This window comes from Staurois parvus, unplaced genomic scaffold (genome assembly GCF_062004578.1).
Source record: "Staurois parvus isolate SC_StPar_1 unplaced genomic scaffold, SC_StPar_1.0 ptg000482l, whole genome shotgun sequence".
Lineage (NCBI taxonomy): Eukaryota > Metazoa > Chordata > Amphibia > Anura > Ranidae > Staurois > Staurois parvus.
In genome coordinates, this window is record NW_028318278.1 from 421,603 (window position 1) to 445,339 (window position 23,737).

The following is a 23,737-nucleotide window of genomic DNA, read 5'->3' on the forward strand; positions in this document are numbered from 1 at the left end:
ATCCCCGTGTTACATCTCAGTGCTGCTGATCTCCTGCAACCACTTACTGTCTACATGCACACCAGTGATGGCGCCATAACTTTTCTCAGAGCAAGTTTCCGGCTGGTGACAACGGTGGACCATGTCTGCGTCATGTGTGTTGAAATAGGACAGGATCACCAGCAAAGCAGCATTTCCGCATTTCTTGCCTAGGCAAGAATGACGTTTGTGCCACCTGCCTGGATTCTGCATAAACTGAAAGAGTTAGACTTTAACGTCATACAAAGAAATTGTAGACAGTTGTGCTCTTCCAACCTTGTGGAAACCGTTTGGCGAAGACACTTTTCTGTTCCCCAATGACGGTAACTCTGTGTACTTAGCCAGCTCCATAAAGACATGGTTTGACCAGTTTGGTGTGGAGGAACTAGAGTGTCCTCCACAGAACCCTGACCTCAACCCTACTGAACACCTCTGGGATGAATTGGAACATCAATAATGAGCCAGATCTTGTCATCCAACATACGTACTTGACTTCAACCCTATTGAACACTATTTGTCCCAAAGGATGTAGACACTCCTCTAAATGATGGAGTTCATGTCTCCAGTGAACGGAAATGTTACTATTCCATCATACAAAGACATTGTAGACATCTGTGCTCCTCCAACCTTGTGGTAATAGTATTGGTGAAGACCCTTTTCTGTTCCCCCATGACTGTAACCCTGTGTACATAGCCAGCTCCATAGACATGGTTTGACCAGTTTGGTGTGGAGGAACTGGAATATCCTGTACAAACGTCTGACCTCAACCCTACTGAACACCTTTGGGATGAATTGGAACTCTGATTGTGAGCCAGGTCTTATTTTTGGTGCCCAACATGAGGCCCAATGTATGAGCTAGGTCTTCTCATCCAACATCAGTATCTTACCTCACAAATGGTTCAAATTCCCAAAGACATCCTACAAAATTTTGTGAAAGGTCTTCCAAGATGAGTGGAGTGGAAGATGTTATAGCCACAAAGTTGGGGCAACTTCATATTAAAAGAGAAGTACCTTTGGGATGAATCGGAACACTGATGGCGAGTTAGGCCTAGTCATCCAGTATCAATACCGGACTTCAACGCTACTGAACACCTTTGGAATAGTTTAGAATGCCAATGGTGAGCCAGGTCTTCTCCAACTTCCGATTTGGGCTTTCAGGCTCATACTACATCATACAAAGACATGACAGACAACTGTGCTCTTCCAACCTTGTGGTTACTGTTTGGTGAAGACCCTTTTCTGTTCCACCATAACGGTGTCCTGTGTACAAAGCCAGATCCATAAAGACATTTTTGGTGCACAACATGAAGCCCAATGTGTTAGCCAGGTCTTCTCATCCAACCTCACAAATGGTACAAACTCTCAAAACATGCCCTCTTTTGTGGAAGGTCTTCCAAGAGGAGTGCAGTGGAAGATGTTATAGCCACAACGTTGAGGTAGCTTCATATTGATGGCCATGCTTTTGGAATAGGATGTATAACAACTCAACCCTGTGGTAACAGTTGGGTGAAGACTATTTTCTGTTCCAGCATGACTAAGAGCCTGTGTACAAAGCCAGCTCCATTAAGACCTGATTTGACCAGTTTGCTGTGGAGGAACTTAAGTGTCCTGCACAAAGCCCTGACCTCCAACCTAATGAACGCATTTGGGATGAATTTGAATGCCAGTTGCGAGCCAGATCCTTTGTTTTTTCTTTATTGGTGCCCAATGTGAGGCTGGATTACCCAAACTAGTACCTGACCTCACAAATGTACACACACCAACATCTTGTTGAAAGTCTTTCCAGAAGAGCGGAGGATGGTATAGCCACAAAGCAGTGCAACTTTATATTAATGACCAAGGTGAAAGGGGGGCAACTCCATATTAATGGCCATGATTTTGGATTGGGATGTCCAACAAGCTCATACAGGTGTGATGGGTGTAGGAACTCACGTGTCCCTGACCTCAACCCTAATGAACACGTTTGAGATGAATTGGAAGGCCAATGGTGAACCAGGTCTTCTCATCCAACATCAATACCTGACCTCACAAATGAGCACAAATTCCAAAAGACATGCTCTTCCCAGAGGAGTGGAGGCTGTTATAACGTCAAAGGGTGCCAACTCCCTATTAATGGCCATGGTTCTGTAATAGAATGTTCAACAAGCTCATAAAGGTGACCATACAGTATTGTTTTGGAAAATCTAAAGGAGATTTTGCAGCGACTGCTCAATTAGATTGCGATGAGTATGGCCAGGTTTTCTGAGAGTCACATGACTACTCCAAGCAGCCTGTGTCCAACAGTCACCAAAAACCGGAAAGATAAACACAGGTAAGAAGAGTTGTGCTTTTTGGCACCTTTATCCCTGGCTGCCTGAGGCTCAATGATAAATATGGACTGAGTTAAAGACACCTTTCTCTGTATTTGATGTTCCCCACCAAGATGGCTGCCATCCAGCATTGTGCGCTGTTGCAGCCGAAAGCCAAGCAGGAGGAAAATTACAAGAAGCTTTAATAATGCACTGCAGAAAAAGATCATAAAAATAACCTGTCAAGCCTTCTTGAGGAGGCATTCCTTATCCACAGCAAAAATTTGATGTTGTCAAGACTAATAATGGCAATAGTAATAAACATCGGTGGGGTATACGCATGACTGATTGCAAATCTAATCACGCGCGGCAAAAAACACAGCGATATTTTTGTCTCGGTGCAAAGCTATGTGACACGGAGACATCTGTCTATTCCAAGGGAAGGAGAGGAAAAATAGCATTCCCGGCTTAAAGTGCACCTGTTCTCAGATTATACAGGTTAATGTTTTTATGTATTTCAAACAAGCAGTAAAGCTCCCTGAAAACGCCTCCATTCACCTATGTAGCTGTAGGCATTGAGGATAAAATCATCTTCACAATTCAGAACAAAAAAAGCACTGAAATCACAGCACCCCCTCCCCTTATTTCCAATGGGAGCACAATCTTGGTAGCCTGCCAGCCTTCAGTGTAAACAAACAACAAGTGCCTGTGAAAGAAAGTGTCGTGTATGCTACGGGGTGGGGGTGGGGTTTACGGTGAACCTGATGTTTTGCCCTAACAGGTAAAACATTAGTTCAATTAAAAATGTTAGTTCACCGTTTCAGAAGAAATGAAATGGTGAAACCCCTATACCCCCTCCTGCCCTCTCCTCCCCCCTGCCCTCTCCTCTAGTGTTCTTTGGAGGATACCAGAGTCTACAAAAGCATTTGCAAAATGAGGGGCAAGCAAGGACAGCCAATCAAAGTGGCAATCCATAAATCCAGAGCCAGCAGAGCTTCCTCCTCAGAACACTAAGCTAAACTGAGCTCTAGACTAAGTGTGGGGGTGGAGCCACTGGAGGGAGCCGGCCCCCTTTTTTTTTTTGCATAGTGTCCAAACCTCCCATAGAAAGCATGTTAAAGAAGTGCTGAGCCCTTCAATGAATGTTGTGGTATTTGGTGTTGGAAGGCCAGTGTACACGTTCTCCACCGGACTATGGATTTCAGAAGTTGCAAACAGTTACTTGTACTTACCAGTGCCGGCAAAAGCAGGTCTGCAAAATACACAAAGCCGGCCCCCAAGGAGAAACCCACGGCGGCAGGGAGGAAAGCCAGGCTTCCATACTGCTCCGACATCTCAATGGCTGGGGCCAGGAGAGACCAATAGGAGGCTGCCAACATCACCTGTGAGGAACGAGATCAAACAATCAGAACGAAGGGTGCCTACTGCACAGCTGGGGAACATGTATGACATACAACAAAGATGCCACTGAAGAAGAAAGTCTCTGATTGGTTATAATATTCTGATAAACCGCAACCTACCACTAATGCACTATAACAGTGATTCTCAAACTTTTTTCAGTCAAAGCACCCTTTAAAATTATGGACAGTCCTGAGGCACCCTTTAAAATTATGAACAGTCCCGAGGCACCCTTTCAAATTATGAACAGTCCCGAGGCACCCTTTCAAATTATGAACAGTCCCGAGGCACCCTTTCAAATTATGGACAGTCCCGAGGCACCCTTTCAAATTATGGACAGTCCCGAGGCACCCTTTAAAATTATGGACAGTCCCGAGGCACCCTTTAAAATTATGAACAGTCCCGAGGCACCCTTTAAAATTATGGACAGTCCTGAGGCACCCTCTAAAATTATGGACAGTCCCGAAGCACCCTTTAAAATGGACAGTCCCGAGGCACCCTTTAAAAATTATGGACAGTCCCGAAGCACCCTTTAAAATGGACAGTCCCAAGGCACCCTTTAAAATGATGGACAGTCCCGAGGCACCCTCTAAAATTATGGACAGTCCCGAAGCACTCTTTAAAATTATGGACAGTCCCGAAGCACTTTTTAAAATTATGGACAGTCCCGAAGCACTCTTTAAAATTATGCACAGTCCCGAAGCACCCTTTAAAATGATGGACAGTCCTGAGGCACCCTTTAAAATGATGGACAGTCCCGAAGCACCCTTTAAAATTATGGACAGTCCCGAGGCACCCTCTAAAATTATGGACAGTCCCGAAGCACCCTTTAAAATGGACAGTCCCGAGGCACCCTTTAAAAATTATGGACAGTCCCGAGGCACCCTTTAAAATGATGGACAGTCCCGAAGCACCCTTTAAAATTATGGACAGTCCCGAAGCACCCTTTAAAATGGACAGTCCCGAGGCACCCTTTAAAATGATGGACAGTCCCGAAGCACCCTTTAAATGGACAGTCCCGAGGCACCCTTTAAAATGATGGACAGTCCCGAGGCACCCTTTAAAATGATGGACAGTCCCGAGGCACCCTTTAAAATGATGGACAGTCCCGAGGCACCCTTTAAAATGATGGACAGTCCTGAGGCACCCTTTAAAATGATGGACAGTCCCGAGGCACCCTCTAAAATTATGGACAGTCCCGAAGCACTCTTTAAAATTATGGAAAGTTCCGAGGCACCCTCTAAAATTATGGACAGACCCGAGGCACCCTTTAAAATGATGGACAGTCCTGAGGCACCCTTTAAAATTATGGACAGTCCCGAAGCACCCTTTAAAATTATGGACAGTCCCGAGGCACCCTCTAAAATTATGGACAGTCCCGAAGCACCCTTTAAAATGGACAGTCCCGAGGCACCCTTTAAAAATTATGGATAGTCCCGAGGCACCCTTTAAAATGATGGACAGTCCCGAAGCACCCTTTAAAATGGACAGTCCCGAGGCACCCTTTAAAAATGATGGACAGTCCTGAGGCACCCTTTAAAATGATGGACAGTCCCGAGGCACCCTTTAAAATGATGGACAGTCCTGAGGCACCCTCTAAAATTATGGACAGTCCCGAAGCACCCTTTAAAATTATGGAAAGTTCCGAGGCACCCTTTAAAATGATGGACAGTCCCGAAGGACCCTCTAAAATTATGGACAGTCCCGAGGCACCCTCTAAAATTATGGACAGTTTTGAGGCACCCCATTCTAAAATGTGAAAAACTATTCTAACAGCAACATCCACACATGTAGGACACCCAACATTAGAGGCGATTTATTCTTCCAAAGCAAATATACTCTTGTACACTGGTACTGACTAGTATTCCGATGTTTCTCCTCTCCCTCAGTTTTTCTCCATCACTGAGCTAAAGTAACCCCAACACTAACGGAGAGAGGGGCAGGGGAGGGTCAAACTAGGATGCTGTGCTGGCAGCAGACATCTTCCTTATCAACTGATGATGTCATTGGTTGTCAGGACGCCGGCAGCTAGAAGGTCGTAATGGTACACAATGAAAACCTGTGGCTTTGTAGAACTAAAAGGCCGGCTTGTATACAAGTTTTGGGCAATTTTTTTTTTTTTTTAGACATTTTGCCAAGGCACCCCTAAAGAAACCTCAAGGTACCACAGGGTGCATTAAAACATTTAAAAAAATGTTTTAAAAATATTTTTTTTTTTTTATCTTTTTTTTATTTTAAACATATTAATTTGGTGAAAACATACATAATACAGCGCTAAGCGAACTGATGGCGCTTTATAAATACTGTATAATAATACAAACAACAGATGCCCTCGCAGGGGCAGGATCAAAGCCCAACAGAGTGAACAGAAAACAACAAAAAGGTACAAAAAAACCCCAAGGGAGAAAAACAAAAAGTGGGGGGAGGACCAAAAAAATATATATATTTTTTTTTTAAATAAAAAAAATATATATATATTTTTTTTTTTTTTTTTTTTAAATAAAAAAACAATATATTTTTTTTTAAATAAAAAAAATTAAAGAAATAATAAAGAAAAAATACTTAGATCAAGGTTTGATCGTCAGTGGGTCAAAGATCAAGGTCAGGGTAAAGGGTCAGGGTCAAAGGTCAGGATTTTTTTTTTTTTAAATGAACATCAGTGTCCCTGTTGTAGGTAGTACAAATGCGCATTATTGTTTCTGGGTCGCACTACGGGTACAAACAACAACATACACACGTGTGGCATCGCTGCGATCGTCAGCAACAGGAGAATTTGTTCATTCTTTGGTGGTAGGTTATGGTCATAACAAGAAATACACAACTAAATTTAATAAAATTATTTTTTTTTACTATTTCGGGCCAGTTTTCCTTGGATAATAAAAAAATAAAAAAAGGAGATATCCCTTACCATTTACCACCAAATAAAAAGCTCAGTTTGTCCTGAAAGAAAACCGCGGTATAATCCTTCTGGATGTACAAAGTAGTTGTGACGATACGGACGGTTTTACGAACACATTTCAAAAGTTGCAAAATTTTGCTTGGGCATGAAGATTTGTTTTACCCTCAGGCGTGACGGGGTTAATGAATTAATTTTTGTCATTTTTGGATACTTATCCAGCGTTTATCTTCAAGTACTAAATAAAAAACTGAACATTTCTTTGATTTCATGAATAAACGTCTGACGCATAAAGCGTTTTTTCACTTTGAATGAAAACTTCATTTTTCAAAAATATCACAGAAAAAAAAAAAAAGGTGCATTATTGCAGCAGGAGGGAGAGAGCATGCCTGGGATTTGTAAAGCACTAAAATGGATTCCAGCTGCTTGTTGTCCACAATAAGGAAAACATTCAGAAATATTTTTTTTTTACGTATATACAGTATATAGAACTTTGTGATATTGACGTTGAGGCAGGTTCCCCCGTACACCCAGATCTCTGGCTGTGCAATATATTCATCATCTAAAACGATCATGATTAACATCGAAGAAAACAAGCGCGCAGCCCACTCTCCTCCATTTACATCAGCCGCTCGGTTCCTCAGCACGGGAGAAAGTCGAGCGTTCGGGAAAGCGGTTTGTTTATGGTAGTGTTTATCTAGGATTTCGTATATATGTGCAGCAATCAGCTAATTGCCTACTTCCAGGATATCTTTCCCCTTGCGGGCCCCGCTATTCGACCTGCAGTCATCTCTATGGCAATCTGTCAGACCGTTGCTGTCTGGACTAAGCCTATGGACCGTAACCAGGGGCAGACTGACCATTTGGAAACTTGGGCACTGCCCGAGGGCCCGGGGTCAGTAAGGGGCCCCATGAGATGTCCCTGGTACCTTTTTTATAGGCTTTTTTGAGTTTGGGCAAGGACACAGGGGCCCCATGATCCCCTATTGCCCAGGGGCCCCATGAGTTGTCAGTCCACCCCGCCCGTAACCCTAGTGCTATGCTATGGATCCCTCACAGTCTATGGTCAGCTGGAACTTTGGCCTTCAGCCATCTGCTACAGCGTGAATTTTTTGGCAGCTACACTTCAAATTTTTAGGATAAGAATGAATTCTTCTCCCCCAAAAGAGAAAGACGTGTTCCCTACTAGTAGGTCCTCCACTCCTGACATTCATCCCTTTTCAGCCTTCCAATAATAAGTCTAAGTCAGGAACATAATTTTGCAAGAAAACATGGTCCTTCAAACCAGCCAAGACCTCATCACAGTGATGGGGTGCTTCCAAATTCTCAAAGTGGAGGGGTGCCAGTTGACCTTGTGGTCCCAGAATATCTCAGATGCTCGAACTAGTGTTGTTTACAGGGGATATAAACTGGAGTTTATCACTCTATCTCCTCCCTAATTTATGTTTCCCCAAGTTGTCCCTTTTTTCTATCACAGTGTGTGAATCTGCCTTCTGCTGTCCAACAGCTGTTGAATCAGGGGGCCATTACCCCGGTACCAACAAAGAGAATGCTTTCAAGGTTTCTACTCTAATTGCTTTCTAAACCAAACAGAATAGTTTGGTCCATTCTACTGAATATCTGCAGACTCTCAACTTGTTTCTACGGGTTTAGAAATTTGCAGGGAAAATGTCAGGTGGGTCATTGCTTGCCTTTCACCTTCCAGGAGATATTCTGGACTCCATAGACATCCGGATGATCTCTATATTCCCATTTTTCCATCTCTTCAACACCTTCTGCATTTTGTGGTAGGAAATCAGTATCACCAGTTTGTTGTCCTTTTAATTGGCCTGTCCATGGTCCCCTGGGGTTTCCAAATGGTGCATGACCTAGTTTTGACTTGGCTTTATTCTCAGGGGATTTACGCTGTGGGTACCTGGACAATCGTCTGGTTAAGGATCAGTTTTCCTGTCAGCCAACATCCAACAGGTTTTTCAGAGCTTTGGTTGGATCCTCAGCCTCCAGAAGTCATGTCTGGACCCGTCTTACAGATTGGAGTACTTAAGTCTAATTCTAGTTACGATTTTGTCTAGGACCTTTTCTGCTCTGAGACAAAATCTACCCATTTGTTCTTTTGCCATAGCCATTTAGGCAAAAATGAAGCCCATTAATTCATGCTTTCATGAGGGTCTTGGGTCTCATTATGGCCTCCTACAAGGCCTTGCTATACGACTAGTTTCATTCCAGACAGTTGCAACTCAACTTTCTGACCTCGTGGGACAAAAACTCAGTCCTTGGTCTGCCTGGTGCATTTGAACCCCAAGGCCAGACTCTCCCTGGCATAGTGGTTTTTCATTTTGGTGCTGGAGTTAGGAAAGCCTTTTCCTCCACAGTCTAATGTTCCTTATGACTGATGTCAGCCTGTCAAGATGGGAAGAAGTCCTGAACTCCTCATCTGTACAGGGAATATCATGTTCCAGCTCTGTTCGCAGTCGACATCTTGGCGTGGAAAACTGGCAACTGAACTTTCTCAGTAGTCAACGTCTTCATTCAGGGGAATGGGCTCTATTTCTAGCCCTTTGCAACAGTAGGGAACTCCAAGTCTGGATCTCCTAGCATCCAGGTTCCACAACAAACTAGACAGGTTTGTTGCCACATAAAACAACCCTTGGACCTTCGCAGTGGATGCTAGGATCAGTTTTACCCAATCTATGCTTTTCCACCACTCCAGATTTTTCCTCGCCTACTTTGTAATATTGAGAGGGAGGATATTCCAGGGATTCTAATTGCACCGTATTGGCCCAGGAGGACATGGTACTTGATATATGGCACATGGGGCATAATCTAGTTCCTTGCAGATGCTCTGTGGGTCCCCATCTCAGGAGGCAATGTTTCATCCTCCCTTTTCGATATTGGCTGGTTGTTGGAGCCACTGCCCTGAGAGACAAAGGCATTTCAGATTCTGTCATCTCTACCCTCTTGAAGCCTAGGAAGTCAACTTCTCGTAAAGTCTAACGTCACATTTGGTGAATCTACTTTTTAGGATGAAAGTTCCGCAACTCAAGTACCCCCCCCCCCCCCCCCTTAGGGGACAAATCTTGGTCTTGGCCATTCTGCTTTAGAGACCTTTGGCTTTTCATTCTTTAGTTAAGGCCTTTGCTCAGGTAGCAGCACACATCACTCCCCGTTCATTCCCCTGAAACCTCTTGGGATATCAATCTGGTTCTCTAGACTCTTCAGAAGCCACCATTCAACCAATCAGGGATGTTCCCTTGTTTGACCCTATTCATAAAGGTGGCTTTTCTTATGGCTATCACCTCTGCCAGGAGAGTCTCTGAGTTGGCAGTCATATCCTGTAAGGAGCCTTTTCTAGTGTTGAACAAGGACAAGGCTTTATTTGGGCCCAAGTCCACCCTTCCCCTGAAGGTATTATCTGCCTTCCGACCTAATCAGGATATTGTTCTTTTTATCTACATCAAAGCATTCAATCATTTTAACCTATAAAATCCATTTCCTAGAGGCACGGTTCAAGATACAGGACCCACCCCCCCCGATCCATTCCAAAACTCCTTCTTGCTTGCTACAATACTGAGGCTGGCTTGGAGTGGTATATAGAGGGATTTCCCTGCAGCCTCTCTTTTTTGCCAAGGTCCAAAGGCGTAATGATTTAAAGAATCCCGTTTCCTGAACGTACTCAAGGAAACAAATTGTACTCGTAGGTCAGAAACCTTATTTCCTTTTTTTATGTACATACATGCAATGATCAGCTAAGGACAAATGATGAATTTGAATTAAATGAATACATTTATATTGTGTTTTAGGTTTTTTGGGGGGTTTTTTAACCACTTCCCGACCAGCCGTTGCATATAAACGGCCGGACGGTGGCAGTGCAGGGTCAAGTGGCCGTTTATAAACGGCCTCCCCGCACACTGCTTGTGCGTGCTCCCTCGGAGCGCGCAGCACCGCGATCCGGTGCCCACTGTGTCCTCCGGACACAGTGAAACACCAATCGTCGGACGGGACCTCTGTATGAGGTCCCGATCATGTGATCACTGATTGGCCAATCAGTGATCACATGCAAAGTAGTAAGCAAGATGTCACTTGTGACATCATTGCTTACTACGTGTGAAATCTGTGAATGATCACAGAGGTCACATGGTACAGGGCCATTCACAACAGTCTTGTACCATGTGACAAGCTGTGACCAATCACAGCTCACTCAGTACTTCTCAATGAGTGCCAGAATGCAGCCAGAGAGAAAGAGAAATGATTGCTTTTACATCCTTTATGGGTGTAAAAGCAATCAGTGTAAAAAAAAAAAATCTTCATCACCCCCCACAAGTAGTACAGTGTCATCATGGTGACACTGTACTGCTAGGGTGACAGTATATAAAAAAAAATAAATGAATAAATAAATAATATAAAATAAAAATGTAAAAAAAATGATTAAAAATTATAATTTTTGGTTATAAACTAATCCACTAATTTACTAAAAAGATAACAGAATAAATTCTGGCAAAGATTTATGATGAAATATTATTTATTTGCAAAATTTTATTTAAAAAAACACTTTTTTTCAAAATTTTTGGACTTTTTCATTTAAATAGCAAAAAAATAAAAATCCCAGCGGTGAATAAATACAACCAAAATAAAGCTTTATCTGTCTCAAAAAAATGATAAAAAAGTCATTTGGGTACAGTGTTGCATGACCGCGCAATTGTCATTCAAAGTGTGATAGCGCTGAAAGCTGAAAATTGCCCTGGACTGGAAGGGGGTGAAAGTGTCCGGACTGGAAGGGGGTGAAAGTGTCCGGACTGGAAGGGGGTAAAAGTGTCCGGACTGGAAGGGGGTAAAAGTGTCCGGACTGGAAGGGGGTAAAAGTGTCCGGACTGGAAGGGGATGAAAGTGTCCGGACTGGAAGGGGGGGAAAGTGTCCGGACTGGAAGGGGGGAAAGTGTCCGGACTGGAAGGGGGGGAAAGTGTCCGGACTGGAAGGGGGGGAAAGTGTCCGGACAGGAAGGGGGGGAAAGTGTCCGGACTGGAAGGGGGGGAAAGTGTCCGGACTGGAAGGGGGGGAAAGTGTCCGGACTGGAAGGGGGGGAAAGTGTCCGGACTGGAAGGGGGGGAAAGTGTCCGGACTGGAAGGGGGGGAAAGTGTCCGGACTGGAAGTGGTTAATTGGACATAAATTCGGCATTTGCCATGATCAATGGTAGTCCACACAGTCTGATTTTAAACATGAAAATCAAAACACACACACTCCTCTCACTGAGCACCAGTACGACACATGTATGAAAACCAGGGCAACACGGGGAGAACATGCACCGGCACATTAGAGAACATCTGTGATGCCGTTTATTGGTAAGAATGAGGTTTCTTTATTATGGTTTCATTTGGATAACCTCTTTATACCCAAGAAGGAAGAATAAAAAGGCAGAAAAGGTGAAAAGAAAGGAAGAAGGCATATGGGAGAGAAAAGATAAGGGAGCCATAGAAAAAGAAGTAAAAAGGGGCAGGCAGGCATGCCGCAGAGAAATTGGAAATGATAAGAAGGAAAGGGGAAAGGAAAGCAGGCCATAGATGATACAAATTTCTTTCCTACCACCACTGGCTGCAGAAAAGAAAATTGCTCGATTCCCCTATCAGCATTGGCTGTGCCCTGTGAATCCCTCCCACAGTGGTATTGTGTTCAAGGAAGGCTCCCCGTCGGCAGAACATAATGATCACTGCTGGTGGCTATAGCTGCCAGCAGTGATCACATGCAAAAAAAATCTGACAGGCTGGTTAATGGTTGAACTGGATGGACTTTTGCCTTTTTTCAGCCAGACTAACTATGTAACTATGGTTTTACTGAAGTCAATCAATGGATCAACTTTAGTACAACCAGCCTGCCCATAGATGGGTCTAATCTTGGCCGTTCCCTGCTGACCTGGTCAAGATTCAACCCATCTATGACCGGCTAATGGCAGAGGAAGAAGAGAGAAGGTTAACTCCTTTGTGCCGTCGCCTCCCGGCCCTTTAGGTGGGGTGGAGGTGGGGCAGGGTTTAGGGTCATGTGACCACTATGAATGGCTGTCGCATGATCGGACAGCTCCCTATCACAAGTAGCGATCAGGACCTTTGTGTAAGGCATCGGTAAATGTGTCGGGAGAGCGCAGGGCACATGCTCTCGGCACACGTTTGTTTCGATTAGGTACGCAAACATGCAGTCTCTCGCCGTCAAGGCTCAGCCGCTAAGAGGCCGCAATCTTCGTGTACCATCGGCGCTTCCTACCCCTCCACAGCCCAGCGCTCCAGTGATCGAGGGGGGGCAGAGCAGAGAGTGATGACTGACAGTCACTGCTCTCTGCTCACAGCGGCAGTGAGAATTCAGCAATCAGTGGTCATGTGATCAGGGCCGTGGATAAGGGGGTACCACCAGTCCTTCTGTAGAGGGCCCAGGCCAGCAGGGGGGCCCAGGTGGCTGGGTGAATCAAATGTGGGCAGGGAGGGTGATCGGCACAGCGGGGGGGGGGGGGGGGGGGGGGGGAAGTTACTGGAGATTATCCCCTGTATGGCTATCTCTGCAGAAACTGAAAGCCGGCTTCTTCTCCTTTAACTCCCACTGACTTTCAGCTGCTGCAGAGAAAGCCATACAGGGGATTGGTTCCAGTAATTGCCCCGAGTAAGTGTACCCATCACCCTCCCTGTTCATGTGTTTCCCCCTACCACCCAGGCACCACCCCAGTGTGCCCCCTACCAGCTTTCCTCCTCTCCTTCCCACCGGAAGCTGCAATCACACAACAGAAACCTTCAGGATGGAGAGTGGGGGGGGGGGGGGGGATCCGAGAAATATGCCACATTTACCAGCCTCTTCCTTTCCTGAATGAACACAACAAGTAATCAGTACTGATCACTCACTGTGTTCACTCATAACTAAATCATAGTAAGCTGTGTTTTTTGGGGGAGGGGCCTGTCAGATTGGCTCTATGGGGCCCCGTGGTTTCTAACAGCAGCCCTGCATGTAAACCGGAGGGGGCCGATGCTGCATCTACCTAGGTAAGTATAATGTGGGGAATAAAAAAAAACCCTACTTCTCTTTTACTAGGATCAGAATAAAAGAAGTATCAGCAAACTAACAATCTCAACTCTCTGCCACTCTGCTCTCTCCTCCAATGAACATGTTCCTTGTTAGCACACAAGCACTTCAGCGCACTAATTGGCTTCTTATGCTGCTTTTCCCGCTCTCTATACAATGGATTGCAGGAGACTGATACGAAGACAAATTTGGGTACTTGCATTATGAAAAAAAAAAAATTAATATACACACCTTGGGATTAGTTTTAAGTACTGAATAAATTAAAAAAAAAAAAAAGTTCAAATGATTTCGTGAATAAACGTCTATAATGCGCAGAGTGGTTTTGCTTTAAATCAAACTTTCACTTTTGAAATATTCTACAGAAAAAAAAAAACAAGAAACAGAGCAATATTACAGCAGGAGGGAGCGAGTACGCCTGGGTTTGTAAAGCATTAAATCGGATTCCAGCTGCTGTTGGCTACAATAAATAGAATGTTCAGAAAGGGATTTTTTTATATATATATATAACTTTGTGATATTGATGCAGAGGCAGGTTCCCCCGTACACCCAAATCCCTCGCTGTGCAGAATATTCATCATCGCAAACTAACATAAGTAACATCATAGCAAACAAGCGTGCAGCCCACTCTTCTTTCACATCGGTTGCTCGGTTCCTCAGCCCAGGAGAAAGAACGCCTGAGAACGTGGAAATTGCCATAATCAACAATAGTCCAAAAAAATAAAAAGTCACAAACCTCTCGCCAAGTGCCTGTTCGGCGAGGGTAGGAAAAACAAGTCATAGGTTGGAGAAGATGCTCTGGCCACTTATGGAACATCTAGGAAGCTGCTCGTTGATAGAAGGTTCCTATATTGTTCTTTCATCTAGAGAACCCTTCGGGCTCCATGCACACTGAGGGGGGGGGAGGGGTTTATGAACACTGGTAACATAAGCTGTGTAAAGTCACGTTAAAAACTTGAGTTTTTCAGCAGTTTTTAGCATTTTTGTTTTAGCGTTTTGCCGCGTTTTTTTTCCGGGAGGAGGAGAAGACAAAGCCTGAAGAGCTGCTGCCCATCTGGGCAGATTAATTGAAGACTGCAGGAGTTTCTTCGGGGAGAGCTCAGGGGCCTGTCTCTAAAGCTGCTGAGATCAGTTAGGAGGAAGTCTACTGAGGATCTGGCCTCGAGTTCCACGGTACGGGGTCTGGCTGGTACTGGAAGGAGGCATCCATGTACACAGTGACACATTGAGTAGAGGCCTGAGAAAGAGAGATCATTGTGACTGTAGTTGCTTAACCCTGGGAGAGACTGTTCTGGAGTTGAGGGATTAGGACTGCTTCTATAGTGGGAGTCCCGAGTTGTCCTCTACCGGTCACCACAAGAGGTCCACCTTGTAGAGTTTTAGCTATTGCCAGCGAGTGTCCTCTGTTACAGTTTGCACTACATTTGGAGTATCCTGAGGGTCACTCTAGACCCCAACCAAGTTTACCCAGCTTTAAACTTCAAAAAGACTCACTGCTGGATTATTGTGGCGGGAAACTAGGAAACTGCTGTGTGCCTGGATGCCGTACACTCAACAGGGAATAGAACCTGAGACAAACAGTGAGACTCATCAGCGGTCTGAGTGCTACAATGGATATAAGGTGGAAAGGGGAGTGAAAAGCAGAGGGAAAGAGGAGAAGGTAACGAAAGGAGAGAAAGACAATAAAAGAAAGAACAAAACAAAGGGGAAAGAAACATAACTATAAGGGAAGAAGAAGGAGAAGGAGAAAGAGAAGGAGAAAGAGGAGGAGAAAGAAGTAGAAGAGAAAGAGGAGGAGAAAGAAGAAGAGGAGAAAGAAGAAGAGGAGAAAGAGGAGGAGAAAGAAGAAGAAGAAGAGAAAGAGGAGGAGAAAGAAGAAGAAGAGAAAGAGGAGGAGAAAGAAGAAGAGAAGAAAGAGGAGGAGAAAGAAGAAGAAGAGAAAGAGGAGGAGAAAGAAGAAGAAGAGAAAGAGGAGGAGAAAGAAGAAGAGAAAGAGGAGGAGAAAGAGGAGGAGGAGAAAGAGGAGGAGGAGAAAGAGGAGGAGAAAGAAGAAGAGAAAGAGGAGGAGAAAGAAGAAGAGAAAGAGGAGGAGAAAGAAGAGGAGAAAGAGGAGGAGAAAGAGGAGGAGAAAGAGGAGGAGAAAGAAGAGGAGAAGAAAGATGAAGAGAAAGAAGAAGAAGAGAAAGAGGAGGAGAAGGAGAAAGAAGAAGGAGAAAGAAGAAGAAGAAGAAGGAGAAAGAAGAAGAAGAAGAAGGAGAAAGAAGAAGAAGAAGAAGGAGAAAGAAGAAGAAGAAGAAGAAGAAGAAGAAGAAGAAGAAGAAGAAGAAGAAGAAGAGAAGAAAGATGAAGAGAAAGAAGAAGAGAAAGAAGAAGAGAAAGAGGAGGAGAAGGAGAAAGAAGAAGGAGAAAGAAGAAGAGAAAGAGGAGGAGAAAGAAGAAGGAGAAAGAAGAAGAGAGAGGAGGAGAAAGAAGAAGAGAGAGGAGGAGAAAGAAGAAGAGAAAGAAGAAGAGAAAGAGGGGGAGAAAGAGGGGGAGAAAGAAGAGGAGAAAGAAGAGGAGAAAGAAGAAGAGAAAGAAGAAGAAGGGAAAGAAGAAGAAGAGAAAGAGGAGGAGAAAGAAGAAGAAGAAGAAGAGAAAGAAGAGGAAGAGAAAGAGGAGGAGAAAGAAGAAGAAGAGAAAGAAGAGGAAGAGAAAGAGGAGGAGAAAGAAGAAGAAGAGAAAGAAGAGGAAGAGAAAGAAGAGGAGAAAGAAGAAGAAGAGAAAGGAGGAGGAGAAAGAAGAGGAAGAGAAAGAAGAGGAAGAGAAAGAGGAGGAGAAAGAAGAGGAAGAGAAAGAAGAGGAAGAGAAAGAAGAAGAAGAGACAGAAGAGGAAGAGAAAGAGGAGGAGAAAGAAGAGGAAGAGAAAGAAGAGGAAGAGAAAGAAGAGGAAGAGAAAGAGGAGGAGAAAGAAGAGGAAGAGAAAGAAGAGGAAGAGAAAGAAGAGGAAGAGAAAGAAGAGGAGAAAGAAGGGAGGGAGGGAGAAAAAAGGAGGGAGGGAGGGAGAAAAAAGGAGGGAGGGAGGGAGAAAAAAGGAGGGAGGGAGGGAGAAAAAAGGAGGGAGGGAGGGAGAAAAAAGGAGGGAGGGAGGGAAGGAGGGAGGGAGAAAAAAGGAGGGAGGGAGGGAGGGAAGGAGGGAGGGAGAAAAAAGGAGGGAGGGAGGGAAGGAGGGAGGGAGAAAAAAGGAGGGGGGAAGGAAGGAAGGAAGTAGAAGAAGAGGAACCTATCAGTGCTTCAGAGGGAGGAATTGATAACTTGAAGAGCTGTAGGGAGAAAACCAAACACATGTATAAGACTGTCCTCGAGAAGGAAGGTTGGGTCAGTCAGGATGTCTCCACAGAGATTCTCCCAGAAATCAGCAGATAGCAGAGTACAAAGTTCTCTTAGGCTGCTTTAGTGCCACCATGATTGCCAGAACACAATCCATCTAAAACCTGCAAAGCAGAAGAGGAGGAACATGTATCAGAGGGAAGGTGTAGCTCAAATGAAAATGACCCCATGGGAAAACCAGTGTGTCCTTGCAAAGGCCAAAGGATTCCTTGTCCTAGCCATGAAATTGTCAACCTGGATGTTGAAGTAGGATGCCAACAGATCCACATCTTGCATCCCCCAGCTGTGACGGATGTCCTAGAACACGTCAGGGTGAACAGACTATTACCCCATATCCAGGCACTAACAGCCGAGGAAGTCTGCCTGCCAATTGTCTACGTGAACGTGAAATGCAGACAAAGCTGGAAAATGTATTTTGGGGAAAATCAGAATTCGGTCCACCTCTTGAAGGGTTGCATGACTTTAGTCCACTGAACATCAGCAGACAGGGTCTGGACAGAGTTTTTCTTCAACAGCAAATCGACCAGATACTCCACAATGTTCATATCCCTTGAGTGCAACATCGCAAGTGCAGAAACTGCTGAAGCTGCAAAAAAATAGGGAGATGTAAATAGGTATTCTTAATGAATAACGACATTAAAAATCTCCCCTTTTGCAGTGATGCATTAAGACGGGGCCAATTCCATCTGGAATTTTCAGACCTGCAAAAAGACATTGAGAAGCTTCAAATCCAGAATGAGACTAATACCCCTCAGGGTTTTGAAACCATAAATAGGTTGAATTAAAAACAACTGAAACGTTCCTCTGAGGAAACCTGAACAATTATTCCTGAGGAGTGATGCTGCGTGAAGATACCAGAATCTCAGCAGGCAACTTTTGAGGACATGAAACGGGGAGGAGGCCAGGTCCAAAATTCCATCCTGTACCCCAAGGACACAAAGATCCAAAATGCTCTTCGACCAGGTGGCTGATCATGTGGTGGGGCCAAAGTATACTCCCCAAGGATGCTGCATAGGGGCACTGACCCGAAACCTGCAGGAGGTAGCTGCAGTGGCTTTAGGTGCAGCTGGGTTAGGAAGGTGATTTCTCAATGAGGAATTTTCAAAGTCTTCCAGGTAGAATTAGGAGTCAAACCAAAAAAGGACGTTGAAGGTAGAGTGTAGGAAAGGAGAGGGAAGGTATTAAAATGGAACAATAGATAAAAAGTACCGGAAAGAAAGATTAAAGCTGCAGGGAAAGGAAAGCAGTAGGTGAGGAGGAGAAAGTGGAGTAAAGAAACAGACACCACGAGCACAAGTAAAACAGAAATGGGAGGTAATGCTCTTATGAGCAGGAGCTCCAGGCTCCGAAAAAGAGTTTCTCTGCCTTTTCTTTTTTTAAAGTACAAAAATGGTGCATTTTTGTACAAAAAACACATTGGCGAAACACGTCAGAGTGTATAAACACACACACACATATACAGTGAAGGAAATGTGTATTTGCTCCCCGGCTGATTTTGAATGTTCGCCCACTCACAAAGGAATGATCGGTCTAAAAATTGAATGTTCGGTGTATTGTAACACTGAGAGACAGAATAGCAACAACAAATTCAGCAGAAATGCATCTAACAAATGATGACTGATCTGCATGTTCATGAGGGAAAGAAGGATTTGATCCCCTTCACAAAACATGACTTAGTACTTGGTGGCAAATCTCTTGTTGGCAATCACAGAGGTCAGACGTTTCCTGGAGTTGGCCCCCAGGTTTGCACACATCTCAGGAGGGATTTTGGCCCACTCCTCTTGGCAGATCCTCTCCAAGTCATTAAGGTTTGGTGGCTGATGTTTGGCAACTCGAACTTTCAGCTCCCTCCACAGATTTTCAATCAGATTAAGGTCTGGAGACTGGCTAGGCCACTCAAGGACGTTAATGTGCTTCTTTTTGAGCCGCTCCTTTGTTGCCTTGGCCATGTGTTTTAGTTCATTGTCATGCTGGAACACCCATCCACGACCCATTTTCAATGCCCTGGCTAAGGGAAGAAGGTTCTCACCCAAGATTTGGCGGTACATTGCCCCATCCATCGTCCCTTTGATGCGGTGCAGTTGTCCTGTCCCCTTAGCAGAATGTTTCCACCATGTTTGACAGTTGGGATGGTGGTCTTGGGGTCATAGGCAGCATTCCTCCTCCTCCAGTTGATGCCAAAGAGCTCAATGTTGGTCTCATCTGACCACAACACTTCCCACCAGTCCTCCTCTGCATCATTCAGATGTTCAGTGGCAGACTTCAGACGGGCCTGGACATGTGCTTTCTTGAGCAGAGGGACCTTGCGGGCACTGCAGGATTTCAGTCCTTGTCGGCGTAGTGTGTTACCAATTGTTTTCTTGGTGACTGTGGTCCCAGCTGCCTGGAGATCATTGACAAGATCCTCACGTGTAGTTCTGGGATGATTCCTCACTGTTCTCATGATCATTGACACTCCACGAGGTGAGATCTTGCATGGTGCACCAGACCTAGGGAGACTGACACTTGTTTTGTGTTTTTTCCATTTGTGAATGATTGCACCAACTGTTGTCACCTTCTCACCAAGCTGCTTGGCCATAGTTTGGCAGCCCAGTCCAGCCTTGTGTAGGTCTACCATCTTGTCCCTGACCTCCTTGGACAGCTCTTTGGTCTTTGCCATGGTGGAGAGTTTGGAATCTGATGGTTTGATTGCTCCTGTGGACAGGTGTCTTTTATACAGGTAACACAATGAGATTAGCAGCACTCCCTTTAAGAGACCGCTTCTAATCTCAGCTTGTTACCTGTATGAAAGACACCTGGTAGCCAGAAATCCTGCTGAATGATAGGGGATCAAATCCTTCTTTCCCTCATGAACATGCAGATCAGTCATCATTTGTTAGACGCATTTCTGCTGAATTTGTTGTTGTATTCTGTCTCTCAGTGTTATAATACACCGAACATTCGATGTTTAGACCGATCATTTCTCTGTGAGTGGGCAAACATTCAAAATCAGCAGGGGAGCGAATACACATTTCCTTCACTGTACATACATATTAAAGCTGCCCTGCAAAGAAGTTAATGGAATGTCACTTTGTGACATTTTGGAAAGAGGGGAAATAGTACTTTGCAACTGTAAAAATAAAGCATGGCACTATGCCCCCAACCCCGAAACCCCCTTCCCCCCAGCTCCACTGCCAGCAATTGTGATTACTACCTGCAGACAAAAAGTGATCGCTTTCTCTGCGGGTAGTGTGACCCTACCCTTACAGGAGCACAGCTGTAGTATAGCTAGTACCTGACCAGCAAATCGATACCAATGGCTCTTAAGGACTTGTTTTTTTTTTTTTTTCTAGCCGTGTTGGCTTTTTCTAGTTGTGTTCTAAATGAACATCAACTCTCAAAAGTCCTCTGGGGAAAAAGAACAGTCGAGGGAGCAATTATGATGATCATTCCTGTTATCCGTCTCATTGCATTACAGCCTTCATCAAGCCGCACGTAACGCTGCTATCCAGGTAGATGTATAGATCAATAGATTGCAAAGCAGAGCTTTTAGCCTGGCGGTTTTCTAAACTCGTCTGGAATAAGAACTGGCTTGTGCGGACGTAACGGAGAACTGTTAAGAGTCTCAAGGAAGTAAAGGCATTATTGTTATAAACAGCCAACTAAAAGTTCTCTTGGGTAAAATTTCCCAGCGTTGTAAAACAAAATATTCACAGGGAAGACTCTTCAGTAGCTAAATTCATCCGGGAGTTCAACATTTTCTGTATGAGATAATTAAGAACAAAAATAAATATTTTCTGGACACTTGATTTTGCCCCTTTTCACATATACTATATGGCCAAAAGTATGACGACAACCCCACCAAAATGAGGAAGTTTGTGTGTTCCCTGGGAAGAGCACTGCTAATGTTACCACATACAAAGCCACTGTAGACAATTGTGCTCTTCCATTCTTGTGGTAACAGTTTGGTGAAGACCCTTTTCTGTTCCACCATGACTGTGCCCTGTGTACAAAGCCAGCTCCATAAAGACATGGTTTGACCAGTTTGGTGTGAAGAAACTCGAATGTCCTGCACAGAGCCCTGACCTCAACCCTACTGAGCACCTTTGGGATAATTCGGAACGCTGATGTTGATCCAGATATTCTCATCCAACACCAGTGCCTCAAATCACAAAATGTTTCTTTGGCTGAAAGTAATTTTGCAGGAAGTCATCCAAGAAGAATTGAGCCAGATCCATAAAGACATGGTTTGACCAGTTTGGTGTGAAGAAACTCGAATGTCCTGCACAGAGCCCTGACCTCAACCCTACTGAGCACCTTTGGGAGAAATTGGAAATACTCCATCATACACAGACATTGTAGACAAATGTGCTCTTCCAGCCTTGTGGTAACAGTTTGGTGGAGACCCTTTTCTATTCCAGCATGACTGTCCCCCTGTGTACATACAGACATGGTTTGACCAGTTTGGTGTGGAGAAACTCGAGTGTCCTGCACAAAGCCCTGACCTCACCCCTACTGAGCACCTTTGGGATAAGTTGGAAAGCTCATGTGAGCTGGGTCTTCTCATCCAACATCAGTGCCTGACATCACAAATGTTCTTTTGGATGAATGTAATTTTGTAGGAAGCCATTCAAGAAGAGTGGAAGGAGAGTCATCCATGAAGACCCTTTTCTGTTCTATCATGACTGTGCCCTGTGTACAAAGCCAGCTCCAAAAAGACATGTTTTGGCAAGTTTGGTGTGAAGGATCTTGAGTGTCCTGCACAGAGCCATGACCTCACCCCTACAGAGCACCTTTGGGATAAATTGGAACGCTGATGTTGATCCAGGTATTCTCATCCAACACCAGTGCCTCAAATTACAAATGTTTCTTTGGCTGAAAGTAATTTTGCAGGAAGTCATCCAAGAAGAATTGAGCCCGATCCATAAAGACATGGTTTGACCAGTTTGGTGTGAAGGAACTTGAACGTCCTGTACAGAGCCCTGACCTCAACTTTACTGAACACCTTTGGAATAAAACTGGATTGTGAGCCAGGTCTTCCCATCCAGAATCAGTACCTGACCTCAAAATGGGCACACATTGTCAGACACCCTCCAAAATCTTGTTGCAGGTCTTCCCAAAAGAGTGGAGTATGCTATGGCTACAAAGGGGGGCAACTTCATATTAATGGTCAAGGTTGGGGAATGGAATGTCCAACAAGCTCATATAGGTGTGATGGGTGTAGAAACGCCAGTGCCCTGCACACAGTCTTTTCATCCAACATCAGTACCTGACCTTCCAGGCTCATGAATAAAGAATTCCACCATAATGGTAACTCTGCATGTAAATCACACATCAAAATATCCAAAAAAAGGGTCATCCCACTCCGAACTAATACACTATAAGGATCAATGTATGTGGACACCCCTGTAGATGATCCAGTTCATGTGTCCCCAGTGAAGGGTACTGTTATTACTCCATCACACAAACACATTGTAGACAAATGTGCTCTTCCAACCTTGTGGTAACAGTTTGGTGAAGACCCTTCTCTGTTCCAGCATGACTGTTCCCCTATGTACAAAGCCAGCTCCATAAAGACATGGTTTGACCAGTTTGATGTGGAGGAACTTGAGTGTCCTGCACAGAGCCTCAACCCTACTGAACGCCTTTGGGATGAATTGGAACCCCGATTGTCAGCCAGGTCTTATTTTTGGTGCCCAACACGAGGCCCAATGTATGAGCTAGGTCTTCTCATCCAACATCAGTACCTTACCTCACAAATGGTCCAAATTCCCAAAGACATCCTACAAAATTTTGTGAAAGGTCTTCCAAGATGAGTGGAGTGGAAGATATTATAGCCACAAAGTTGGGGCAACTTCATATTAAAAGAGAAGTACCTTTGGGATGAATCAGAACACCGATGGAGAGTTAGGCCTAGTCATCCAGTATCAATACCAGACTTCAACACTACTGAACACCTTTGGAATAGTTTAGAATGCCAATGGTGAGCCAGGTCCTCTCCAACTTCCGATTTGGGCTTTCAGGCTCATACTACATCATACAAAGACATGACAGACAATAGTGCTCTTCCAACCTTGTGGTTACTGTTTGGTGAAGACCCTTTTCTGTTCCACCATAACGGTGTCCTGTGTACAAAGCAAGATCCATAAAGACATGATGTGTCCAGTTTAATGTTGAGGAACTTGAGTGTCCTGTACAGAGCCCTGACTTCAACCCGACTGAACACTGGGATGAGTTAAAACACCAACTGCAAGCCAGGTCTCTTTGCTAAACGCCAGTACTAGACCTCATAGAGGCGCTTTTGGCTGAATGGAAACAAAAGTGATACGGACACATTCCAAAAAAACGTTGAAAGCCTTCCTAGAAAAATGGAAGGTATTTTTTTATTATTATTATTAATTATATACAAAATGGTGTAGAGTCTCTCTCTAGTAACTGAAAAAGAAAAATGACTTAAACCCCAATACTTGTTATTTACATACAGTGAAAAATATCTCAATATTTATACAATACATTTCACTAATATTCAAGTGCTATACAAAAAAATTCAATTCAATTCAATCCCAGATTCTTTATATGAAGCACCACAGTCCCACGTGCAAATGCGAAATTTTTTTTTTCTCACATTCTTCATGCATTCACCAATGTGAAATAAAAAACACGAATCCGTAGAAAATGCACCAAAATTCCAGAGTCCACTTGGCTTTATTCCACCATGTGTAATTATTATAGGAGTGCC

At 44.3% G+C, this 23,737-nt stretch overlaps 1 protein-coding gene across 1 annotated transcript in view; it reads right to left on the reverse strand.

Annotated features, from left to right (window-relative positions):
- The window catches only part of SLC39A11 (solute carrier family 39 member 11), a 306,777-nt gene extending 303,094 nt beyond the window's left edge, over window positions 1-3,683 (reverse strand). Inside the window, exon 1 of the mRNA XM_089689524.1 lies at window positions 3,539-3,683. Within this exon, the coding sequence (XP_089545650.1) occupies window positions 3,539-3,640 (102 nt within the window). The 5' untranslated portion in view covers window positions 3,641-3,683. The remainder of the gene's footprint in view (window positions 1-3,538) is intronic.
- Window positions 3,684-23,737: the final 20,054 nt, after the last annotated feature.